At 45.9% G+C, this 12,366-nt stretch overlaps 1 protein-coding gene across 1 annotated transcript in view; it reads right to left on the minus strand.

Annotated features, from left to right (window-relative positions):
• DOCK2 (dedicator of cytokinesis 2) overlaps positions 1 to 12,366 on the minus strand; it is a 406,061-nt gene that overhangs the window by 40,068 nt on the left and 353,627 nt on the right. The window contains exons 34-36 of the mRNA XM_014850884.3: positions 9,486 to 9,571; positions 2,713 to 2,869; positions 775 to 815 (exon numbers count right to left, since the gene is read on the minus strand). Of these exons, the coding sequence (XP_014706370.1) occupies positions 775 to 815; positions 2,713 to 2,869; positions 9,486 to 9,571 (284 nt within the window). The remainder of the gene's footprint in view (positions 1 to 774; positions 816 to 2,712; positions 2,870 to 9,485; positions 9,572 to 12,366) is intronic.

Genomic DNA, 12,366 nt, shown 5'->3' on the forward strand with positions numbered 1-12,366 from the left:
AATACATCTGTTGACATGGAATTCTTGTCAAGCAAAGAATAAATTATGAGCAGTATGATTCCATTTTTACAAAAAATATGCAGGCATAGAATTTGATCTATATATAAACATGAAAGGGTCTGGGAATATGTATGGATTATGGCAATTTCTTTCATTTTTTTGTTTTGCTTGTTTGTATATTAGGAGTTTGTTTTGTTTTGGTAATAAGTATGCATTATTTTTGTAATGAGTAAAAATAACAATAATAATAATTTTAAAACTTCGGAGAAAATATAAGACTCAGAAAAACTGGCAAAGGAATTCTTTGCTCCAGGCTAATATCCCCCAAAAACCTTCATGATACATTCAAATAAATATCTTTTAAATGCCTACAAGGAAGCAGGCATCATGCATCTTGGCATATTTTTTCCTTTGAAACTGGGCTGGCCAATGATCTAACTACATGCCTTACAAACCCTAGACTGGGGCTCCACATGCAACTAATGCAGATTCAACTCAGCAGCTCAGTCCACCAGGTGGGTGAAGGAAAGTAGGGTCTCTGGATACAGGAAAACAGCATGGCGGGTCAGAGAACTCCAAGTGGATTGTGGGTGTTAATTGTAGGAGAGTGGAAGGAGTTGACTCTGGAGAGATTGACAGGAATAAGAACCCAGAAGGCCTGAGTGTCAAGAAGATAAGTTTAAACTCTATCCTGAAGGCAGTGGGGAGCCTTTGATGAATATTGAGCAGGAGAGTGACATAGCAGGTCTGGGTTTTAGAAAACAAAATTCTTACCTTATGTACATCTCTTCCCGATTGTTATCTTTGTAGAAATTCTAGGCAGGGGAGAAAAAATAGTGATGAGTGTTTTTCTTAAAAGAGCAGCAGGGGTGGAGGGTGTGGTGATGGATATGAGATTTCTACTTATTATCTGGGCGCCCTGAGATGGGAGCAAGAAATCTACTTTCCTGAATGTACCACATAGCCTCATGAAGAGATTCTGCCTTGAAAGTCACTTCTCTGATCCTTGGACGGTAAAAGGACAGAGGAAGTATCTCTACCATTGGATATCAGGGGAGCAACTGAGCTGTCCGCGGCCCCGAGAGGCGGGCTGCCAAGACTGAGGCAGTCGACTCTGACAAAGTCTTCTGTAAAAGGCAGCCCAGCCTGATCTGTAAAAGTTCACACCCTGGACTCTTGTAATAGTGATCTTACTAGACCCAGTGATAATAACAGATCATAACTTCTGGTAGTGCAGAACTATCAGGAGTTATGAGTCCACAGCCAAAAAAATTCAAACTCGGCAATACCTAGGAAGCCCGATTCCGGTCCCAGCTCAGGGTCAGGTAGACCATTAGTCATCCTGGGCTCCACCACACGAGATCCCAATTCAATGCATTTGTAAACAACTTCTTACAGATTTTGAGCCAGGAGGTCTGTGAGCCACATTTTGAGAAAGTCCTGTTTTAATCCAACGCACCCATGTGTACCTGAGGCTCAGAGAGGGGTGGCAATGTGTTCCAGGGCACACGGTCAGGGTGCGTGCAGAACCACACTAACCTCAGCGCTCCTGACACCCCTCCACATCCTGTCCTCGCCCCCAAGACCATGTTGAAGCCCCACATCAAAAACCAGCAGGGTCTAATTGCTTGTGGAACTGCCTGTCCCAAGCTTTCTCCCTGGTCAGAGTCTGACGGTTGAAGGTCAATTTCTTCAACCAACTTCTGCATCTCCTTAGAGAGAAACTGCAAACTCTGGTAAAACCCCTCCCCAGGCTCTTTCCATAAATTGGGCCTGGTGGAGTTATTAGCAATGAATTCTTTTCTGCTGTAATCAGGATTTTTAAACTCCCCTTAGCATTTCAGAAAATCAATGGCAATATCTAGGCTGTTAAAAGAGTCCACTTAGAGTAAAGGGAGGCCACACAACAGAACCACGAGGACAGGATTTGTATTCCGGAGCATGGGGGTTGACGTTATGGATGCCACGTGGTCTTTTGGTCAACTTGATTCACTTAAACCACCTTAGGGTGGGCTGACATGGTGGGTATGAAGCACTGTGGCTGCAACCACGTGTCTCATGACCACATCACAGGTCACGTGAAGGGACAGTGTCTGGGACCCAGGCCAGGGCTGGTCGTGTGGCACAGGGGTGAAGAGCCTGGGTTTGGGATTTACTGCTCTGGTTAGCCTATCTCATAGTAATTTTCTACAGATTCTAGTTATTAGTATCACTCCATTCTGTAAGAGAAGGAAACTAACATGCAGTGAGCATTCGATCATGGGCTAGGACTGCACAGCCTGTAAAACAGGGGCTAGTGTTTTCTCCACGGAACAGGTAAGCAAACGAAACCTTCAGAAAACGTCCTTGACTTGTCCTTTCTATTAGTTATCAGAGGTAGGATGAGAACCCACCGGCTGCATGACTCCAAAGCTCAAACTCTTAACCCATCTCTATGGCCATCTTCCTTCTGGGTTAGGTGTTAGGTGCTAAAGGAAATACTCATTACTCACATTTCATGTATAAGGAAACTGAGGCACAGAAAGGTGAAGCAACTGTCCTCAAGACACAGAGCTAGCAGACGGCAGAGCAGGGATTCAATCCCACGTTTGTCTGATCTCCAGCGCCCTTAGTGCTGCTTCCTAATCAAGTGCAACAGTGAAACCCAAGCCAGGCCTGCCCCAGGACTCGGGTCCCACCAGCCCGTAGGGAGGGCTGGCCAGCCCCACGTACCAGCAGGTTCACAGTGCAGCTCATGCGGTTGTCTTTGCTCTCGTCCGTCATCACGCCCCGGTAATCCAGCAGCTTCTCCAGGAGGCCTTTGACCAGGTTCACAAAGTTCTGTACCGACTTGGAGATAGTCGGGTGCTCCGCAGCACACTCCATCAGGCTGCGGGCAGAGACGGGAAGGCAGTGAGCTCATGGCCAGGAAGAAAGAGTGAATCAGTGCATCCAAGGTCCGCTGGCTCATGTGTTGGCTCATTCTGTTCATTTGTTCAATCATTTACTCATTTATACACTTATTTGTCCATACAGGGTAGCAAGTATTTAATTTTTTTCCCACCCCAGAATGGGAAAAATAAAAATAGAAATCAATTTCCAGTGTGGGGAAATAGTCACTTTTACACACCCACACTGGGAGTAAATCAGAACTTGTTTTTGTTTGAGGAAGATTGTCCCTGAGCTAACATCTGTGCCCATCTTCCTCTATCCTATATGTGGGACTCCTGCGAAACTATGGCTTGATAAGCGGTGCTAGATCCATGCCCGGGATCCAAACCAGCAAACCCCAGGCTGCCTAAGTGGAACTCATGAACTTAACTACTACGCCACCAGGCTGGCCTCTCAGTACAACTTTTTTAGATAGCAATTTTCACAATATCTATCAAAACTGTAAATGCATACATCCTTTGACTCCACAATTCTCCTTTGGGGAATCTATTCTACAGAAATATTCCCAGAAGTATACAAGGATATATTTATAAGAATTATAAATTCCATCTAATAGTGAAGTAGTTGGAACCATCTTAAACGTCCATCAATAGGGAAATGGTTAAATAAATTAAAGCATATTCACAAAATGTAATTCTACAAAGCCATTAAAAAGTATGAGAGATCAATACATTTTGACATGAACAGCTCTATAAAATACAAAGTTGAGAAAAGTTAAGTCTCAGAACAACGTTTGTTTTTTAAGTAACCAACTCACACAGAGCCTACCATGTCCCGGGAATTATTCTAAACCTCTTACAAATTTTAACTCATTTAATCTCCCATCACAGTCTTATGAGATGGGAAGTTTGCAGATGGGTAAACTAAGGCACAGAGAGGTCAACTAAGTTGTCCAAGGTCACAGTGCTAAATATCAACTGTCAGGCACCAGTATCTTAGCTTCAACCACCAGACCCCACATGTGAGTGGAAGTGTGTGTCTGTGTCTCTATGTGTTTGTAAATGTGCCACATGTGGTCAGGAAGGATAAACACCAAACTCTTAATGGTGATTGCCTCTGCCAAGGGGTCTAGGCAGGGGAACAGAGGAGGACACTGTTCGCTTGTCAATTTAAATTTGAATGTATTGTTTGAAAAATTTACATTTGTTGTAAAATTAATATTCTAAATTTAAAAACCAGAAACAATAAAAGTGACATTCCTTAAGCATCTGTGAGTTGCCGGCATTGTGTGGGGTAGGGATGGGGAGAAAGACATAAAATAAAAAATATAAAAAGAATCATGCCTACCATCAGGTGGCCCACAGGCTAGGTGGGGAGAGACAGGTGGACCAAAATCTTGATTATGACTCCTTCTTATTAATCACTTATTCTGCACCAGGTACTAATCACTTTTCCTTAAGAAATCATCACAGTAATTCTGATAAGTAAAAGGTATTCCCCTCACTTTACAGATGAGGAGAGCAAGGCTCAGAGAGGTTAAATGACCTTCCCAGTGTCACTCGGTAATAAGTGGTGACTGTGGGAATCAAGGCAATCACTGCTCAACATTGTCCTGCAGAGGAACACTGCCATGCGCTCTCAGACATTCGAGGAGACAAGATTCCCTGGGCTACCATTTGTTTCTGGCTACTCTCCCTGGGGCAGTTTAAGTCCAAGAGCTTCCAGGAGGGGAAACGGGAGAAAGGCAAGGACTTCAGAGGGTCATTTCCTCGCAGAAGCCAAACCAGGCTGCAAGGAGGCGACGTCTCAGACTGTGGCCATGATGGGACCAATCCATCTTCACGGTGGGAGAAGCACCTGTTCCTGGGCTGTCAGTGAGAGATGTAAATTGCCCTGTGATTTAGGCCTGTCTGGCTCAGTCACAGCTGTGTCTGACTCCTTCTAGGACGGTCACTTCCAGCCCAGCTTCCCACCCTAACGACAATGCAACGAAGTTCCCTTGCAGTGTTTGGTGTGATTCCTCCCAGCCTCCGGGGCAGAAGGCATCTCAGGGCCTGAGCACGGCCAGACCATTGGTCCTCTGTCCCGGCCATGTGTTACACTCACCAGGAGGCTTTCATGAAGCTCAGCGCTCACCTTGGGTCAATGACTTTGTATCTTTGGGGGTGGGAGCCAGGCAGCAGTGTTTTATTTTTTACGTTCTCCAGGTGATTCCGATGTGCAGCCGACATCAAGAACCACTGGTTGAGTCCTGCTTGGCAAACGTCAGTGTGCACGGAAATCATCTGGGCATTGTTTTAATCAATTCTGATTCAGCAGGTCTGGGTTAGGGCCTAAGAGTTTGCGTTTCTAACAAGCTCCCGGGTGATGCCAATGCTTTTGATCCTTTGAGAAGCAGGGATTTAGAAGAACAAAATTTTGGCTTTCTTAGTTTCTCTATTCTTTAGGCATGAGGTAAGAAACCCACTCATATGGTCTAGGATTAGTGAGATGGACGGGCAGATTGTTTTGAAATCACCCATGCATCCATCCATCCATCCACTCAACAAGTAATGTTCTGGGAACTAGGAATTCACTGACCTCTAGGAGAACACAGTCTAGCAGGGGAAACAGATATAGAAACAAAAACTAATCATAAAATATAATGATTCTACCACTTATTGAATTCTTCCTGTGTTCCAGATGCTGTGCTAAGCCCGTTTTATTGATTCTCTTGTTTAACACTCACAAAATCTCCTTGAGGTAGGCATTATTATAACCCTCAATTTATAGATGAGGCATGAGGCCCATAGAACTGAGTCTAATCTTGGTCCTGCCAAGGTCACACAGCTCGTCCTCTCCTTTGTGTCCCACAATGGGGTATAAGTGACAATGAAAAAGAGCCGTGGGAGTCTGGAGGCGATGCAGATAATTCCTCACGGAGAGGAAGGAGGGATGGCAGAGCACTCCCACGCAGAGTCTATGCTCCTGCCTTCGGGGACGGAGGCTAGAGCGAGCTCACGCCGCCCCGGAGTCAACTCGCGCTCAGCACGGGAAGCCTTCAGAGAGGAGCCCAGGTCCACACCCTCTGTCGGTGCTGATGGAACTGGATTTTCACTTATTCTTTTAAAAACTATTTTTGGTGGTGAATATGATGCAGGCTATACAGAAGTTGAAAAAAAATGATTACATCTGAAATCTATATAATGCTATAAACCAATGTGACGGCAATAAAAAAGAAATTAAACAGAAGAAAATAAAGACATAAAAACTATGTATGGAGAGCCTCTTAGGACAATCCTCTTTCAGGTACTGAACTGGTTTGGGTGGGATCCAGGCCCCCGGAACATACATTCTCTGTCCCCTTCAGCCTTCCAGCCCCCTTGCACTTCTAGATAAATTCCCAGACAGATGGAATATAGCAGGGTAGAGTGTGTCTCATTACTCCATTCAATGTGGGACCCTCACAGAGGCAGACTGTAAGACAGATGCGGACTCACGAGAGTGGGATCCAAGGAGAGTGCTGAGGGTAGGGAGGAGTGAGATGCTGTGTAAGGTTGTACAGCTTGTGCACTGTGCAAGAGCACACGAAGGCTGCAATTCAGCCCCACTCCATGCCTTAAGCCTTGTGCCCTGATGCAGGACTGCTGCTGCCACAGGAAGGGAAGCTCTGTTCTCTTCACAAAGGCACCATGTAATTACCAAGCTGTGTGCCCACAGGACTGTCTGCCCGGAGCAGGCCCTATATACCAGTGGAGGCCCTGAATGAGGGGCTGAGAAGAGGGCTGGAGGAACTGAGGATGACTAAGCTGGAGGAGAAAAGACAGGTAGGCTCATGGCTTCAAACAGACACATCGGTATCCACCTGGAGAACAATCACAATTGCTGATATTTCTGGACTACCTACTTGGTATCAGAAACTGTGCTAAGCACTTTACATGACTTTTCTTGCTTAATCTCAACAAAAATTCTAAGAGCTGGATAGGATTTTGATCTCTAGGTTGCAGATAGGGAAACTGAGGCTCAGAAAGTTCAAAGGAAGGAGCAGGGACTGGGCCCTGGACGTTCTGATGGGGCCCGGACTCCTCCGGTTGGGCTTGATTAGTTTGGGAAAAATCATTCACACCTCTCTCAGGAAAAAAATAATGAGCTGTGTTTAATTTCCTCAACCTCTAAGGACTCCTTTCACAAATAATCACTCAGGAAGGATTTGAAAATCCTGCCGATGGTCGGAAGACTGCCGCAGAGCCCCATCCGCTTATAAAAATGGAAACCGCCAGCGTCGTCACGGTTTCACTTCTGATCAATATTTAGATTTTCCTTCTTAGAACTTTAAGATAAACATTGATTCAGTCAAAAGGTCACTTTTCCCCTGGACAATCAGCCTAGATACGCATCTGAGGAGCAGGTGGCAGGTTTCTCCTCCTAGCTCAGTGGCGTGTGCACTCCAGGTGTTTAGTGATGGCTGAGCACAGCGACAGGAAGGGGCTGCCTGGGGCTCCACTCTGCCTGCTGGGCAGGGCAGGGAGGGTCATTGTGAGGGTTAGAGCAAGGCCTTTAGTCTGCTTTTGTTGTTAAAGTTAAAATAGTCAAAAAAGATTGGGGAAAGAATTCAAAATCCGAGTTATTTCAGAGACTCATACAAATCAGAGAAACTACAATTAGGAGGAAAGTTGGGGTGTCTGAACCATATTCCTAAACTTTGGGAGAAGTCCTCCCGGGTAGGAGGAGAGATTACCAAGGTGTTAGAGACAGAAACTAGGAGCAAGGCGAGGGATCAAGTACACTTCCTGAGCCTTTCCCTGCTGTGTGCCAGATGACTTACAGCTATTCGCTCTCCAAAATAGTCACTGCAGGCTTATTATCCCCATTTTACAGATGGGGATACTGAGGCCAAAGATGCTGTGTGATTGGTCTAAAGTTGTGCAACTCCTAAGTGATAGAACCAGGATTAAAAGCCAATATCTTTCTTGAAAGATATGCAAATGGACAACATGCACATGACAAGATGCTTGGCATCCTGAGCCATGAAGGAAATGCAAATCAAAACAGCAATGAAATATCACTTCACGCCCACCAGGATGGCTATAATCAGTAAGACAGATATTAACAAGGGTTGAGGAGGATGTGGAGAAATTGGAACCCTCTGCACTGCTGGTAGGAATCTGAGTGGTGCAGTCACTTTGGAAAACAGTCTGATGATGTCTCAAAAGGATAAATATAGAGTTACCATAAGACACTGAAATTCCACTCCTAGGTATGTACCCAAGAAAACTGTAAACATGTGTCCACACAAAAACTTGTACATGAAAGCTCATAGAAGCATTGTTCCTAATAGCCAAAAAGTGAAAACAGTCTGAAGGTCCATCGACTGATGAGTGAACAAACAAAATGGGGTATAACCAAACAGCAGAATATTATTCGATAAAAAGAATGGCAATCAAAAGGAATGAAGTACTGACCATGCTACTGCATGGATGAACCTTGAAAAGATGCTGTGTGAAGGAGGCCGGCCACAAAGGACCATATATTATATGGTGACATTATACGAAATGTCCAGAATAGACAAATCCACAGAGACAGAAAGTAGGTGGAGGGTGGGAGGGAGGGAGGATGATGGCTAAGGGGTTCCAGGCTTCTTTTAGGAGGTAAGAAAAATGCTCTAAAATTGACTGTGGTCAGGATTGCACAGTTCTGTGAATATACGAACAGCCATTGAATTGCACACTTTAGGAGAATTGTATGGTATGTGAATTATATCTCAATAAGCTTTTAAAGCAAAACAGTGTCCTGATTGCAAGTCCAGTGCTCCTGGATACCATCCAGCATCTACCACCTCACCCAGGCCCGTGCTCTGGAGTCAGGCAGAGCTGGGTTCGGGTCCCAGCTTGTCCACCTAACTAGCTTGGCCTAGTTTCCTTGGCCAAGAGACTTCTCTGAGCCTCAGGAGCCACCTCTGTGACATAGGGATCAAAGAGAATAAATGCCACTAAATGAGACAATACACAGCACTTAGCACGGTAGCCATGCACTGCATGTGCTCCATGCATGTTGGCCATGACCAACAGTTGTCAAAAATTAAAAAGGCAAAAATAGAGGCTGGCCTGGTGGCGTAGTGGTTAAGTGCCTGCATGCCGTTTCGGTGGCCAGGGGTTCGTGGGTTCAGATCCCTGGCGCAGACCTACGCACCACTCATCAAGCCATGCTGAGGTGGCATCACACATACAAAATAGAGGAAAACTGACAGAGATGTTAGCTCAGGGGCAATCTTCCTCAAGCAAAAAGAGGAAGATTGGCAACAGATGTGAGCTCAGGACCAGTCTTCCTCACCAAAAAAGGGAAAAAATAGCAAGAATTATTCCACAGCTAAGAGAAAACAAAAACAAACATTTTGGTGGATTACTTCCCTCTCCCCAATACAAAATTTCTTTTTATCTGGTCCATTCCAACAATATCAAAAAGATAGCCACTCTAGAGAGAGATATGAGGTTTCTTACAAAAATGGAGTTTCCCCAAGACTCACCAGCCTCTAGATTATCCCCAGGGAGGACAGAGCCATTGGAGCCCCCTGGAGTCCTGAGCCCTCCAGCCTTGGTCACCTTCCCTGCTCCTCCCATGCTGGGCACTGAACTTACATTGACTCCAGCAGCTGCATATACTGCTCGTCCCCTCGGCCCCCTTCCACCTCGTGGTCCAGCTTGAGGATGATTTCATTTTCAAACTGAAGAAGTCAGAGATGAAAATCAACAACAACAACATTAGAAGGCTCAGTGTTGAAATCAGTCAATTCAGTATTTTAACCAAAGCTTTAGGGAGCACCCCTCATCTCCCAGGTTTAGTGCTGGGAACTGGGAATGCAAAATGCAACAGGATACGATGTGTGCCTTATAGGAGTTCCTAGAGAATGCAGAGGAAAAACTGATCATGAGCACTGGAGCAGAGAGATTGGCAGGAGGGAGAGAAGAGAGGGAGAGAGGGAGAAAGGGAGAGAGACAGAGAGAGAACGAGAGCAAGCGAGCTTGGCAGAGAGACACAGAGAGAGACAGAGAGGGAAAGGAGAGTCAGGAAAGGCTTCTCACGGCCCATGCCCTCTGAGGCTGTTCTCAAAGTTTATGTGGAAATTTTGCAGGGAGATGAAAAGCGAAAGGGCATTTGAAGGAGAGGGCATAGGCACAGCATGTGCGAAGACACGCAGGCGTGTGACAGAGCATTGCATCTTCAGGGAACCACATGTTGTCACAGACGGCCATTATTTCTGCTGGTCTAGCATTCTTCTCTCCAGACTTTGGTGATCACGCTGGCCCTAATCTCAGTCTGGGGGACTCAGGCGAACTAACCACACCTCCATAGCTCCAGGTGTGGGTACATGACACAGGCCCAGCCCCTAATCTATATCTCGCATCATCCAGACCCCAGCATTAACAAAGGCCCAGGTCAAGCCAGGGAGACGTAGATCCAAGGCTTGGTTGGGGCTCTGAGCAAAAAGAGTCTTTTGGCTCAATTTGAAGATGGAAGATTGTAAGCCTGAGGCTGCTGGAGATGGCCACAGTGAAAGAGCCTCCCTGAGAATGACGCCAGTACAGAGGAAAGCAGAGAGGAGGAGATGAAAACAGACTGAAACTTGATGCCATTTTTGAGGCCCTGAATCCAGCCATACCTGAAGCTGTCATATTTAATGAGCTGATGCCTCGGAGATCGAGTGGTGACAACTTAATGGTCAGAGATCAGACTTTGTAAGTGAAAGTAAATGTGTACCTACAGTTCTACCAAATCTTATGACACTGAAGCCAGAGAGTGTTATACAATGTCAAGAACATCTCACTCAGTTGAGTTCATGACTTATTCAACATTTTGAAGGGCCATACTACGTCTGTAATGTAAAGTGGTTTGTACTGTTTTAATATCATGCGCTGATGAGTCTATCCAAATCATGCAGTCCACTGCCCCCCCCACCCCCACCACCACATTTTACCACTAAATAAGAAACTGGCACGTGGAGAATGGAAGGGGACCCTTGGTGAAGGTCACCAAGGTCAAGGGAGCCCTTGGGTACTCATGGCTCCTAACCCAGCCTCTTCCCACTCAGTCCTCACAGTCACTCCATGAGGTCTGGAGGTCAAGGATTGCCTTTAAGTGTGATAATGCATGAACAGCAGCCAGCCCCTGCTTGGCATCAGTCTCAGGAAGTGTCAGTTATTATCACAGTTGCAGAAGTAGAGGCTCAGAGAGTTTAAGTGGCTTGTCTAAATCTCAGATGAACGGCAGAGATCTTTGGCACTCTTTCCAGCGCACAAAGGATCAAGCCCAGTCTAGTTAGTTGGAATCTCTAGGTGATGAAAGGCAGGGACCAGATTCACTTTTCCCCTGGTTCACATATCACCTGTGGTGCTATTGTTCTCTTACTTTTGTGTGCTGAGGGCCGAAGGAAAGGACCAGAAGCTTGTGCTGATACAACATAAATGAGAAAGAATGGCTTGTGAGTTTCCACAGTTAAGTTTTATGGAAGGAGATACATAAGGCCTGGAAGATGGGTAGGATTGTGATAAATATGAAAAGGGTGGGAGGAATGGAGTGAGCAGAGGTGTGGAGGTGGGAATATGGAGAAAAATGAGGACAGCAGTTCAGCTGGAGCAGAGTTCAAGAAAGAAAGGAAGAACAGAGACCTAGCTGGGGGCCAACCCAGTGAGGGTCTGGCAGCCAGTCTGCACGTGAATCACACCCCTTATAGGATGCATGTTGTACATGTGAGTATCATCCACAGTCGGGGCTTGGGGGCTATCATAGTTAGAGATGTCTACTGTGCCAAGCCTCGGGCAGGAAGAAATATGCCCAGGGACTACGAGAGTGGGCTCTGATGCAAGACTGTCTGGCTTTCAATGTCTGCTCTGTTCCCTCCACCATCTTGGGAAAGCGAGTAGGTCCTCCTAACCCTCAGTTTCATAGTTTCCATCAGGGGTCAGCAAACACTTTCTGTAAAGGGCCACGGAGTAAATATGTTAGGCTTATGGGGTCAGACAGTTTCTGTAGTGACTCAACTCTGCTGTTGTAGCACAAAAGCAGCCAAAGATAACACATAAACAAATTGGCATGGCTGTATTCCCATAAAACTTTATTTACAAAGACAAGTGGCAGGACAGATGTGGCCTGTGGGCCATAGTTTGTGGATCCCCTATCAATATAATAGGCATAATAGTGGTACCAACAGCAAGGGGTAGTTGGGGGCCTGGAGGAGATTATATACATAAAGCACGCCCTGGGTTTGCTCATCTACTTATGATTACGGCGGATGTTGTTATCACTGCTGAATGTTACTGGAAAGCAGCGCTGGGGGAGAAACTAGCATTGCTTCCTGTCTGAGCTGTTCAGTGGTGAATGCTGGCACGATTCCTCCTTGCAAGAGGAACTTTCCTTTGGAGCAGAGAAGCGGACGGGGTAAATAACTACTTGTCTCAGGGTCACAAAAGAGCCGCGGGGAGGGAAATTACAGGGTGCCAGGGGATGTGCAGAGCTGGCTGA

The sequence above is a fragment of the Equus asinus genome, chromosome 9 (assembly GCF_041296235.1).
Source record: "Equus asinus isolate D_3611 breed Donkey chromosome 9, EquAss-T2T_v2, whole genome shotgun sequence".
Lineage (NCBI taxonomy): Eukaryota > Metazoa > Chordata > Mammalia > Perissodactyla > Equidae > Equus > Equus asinus.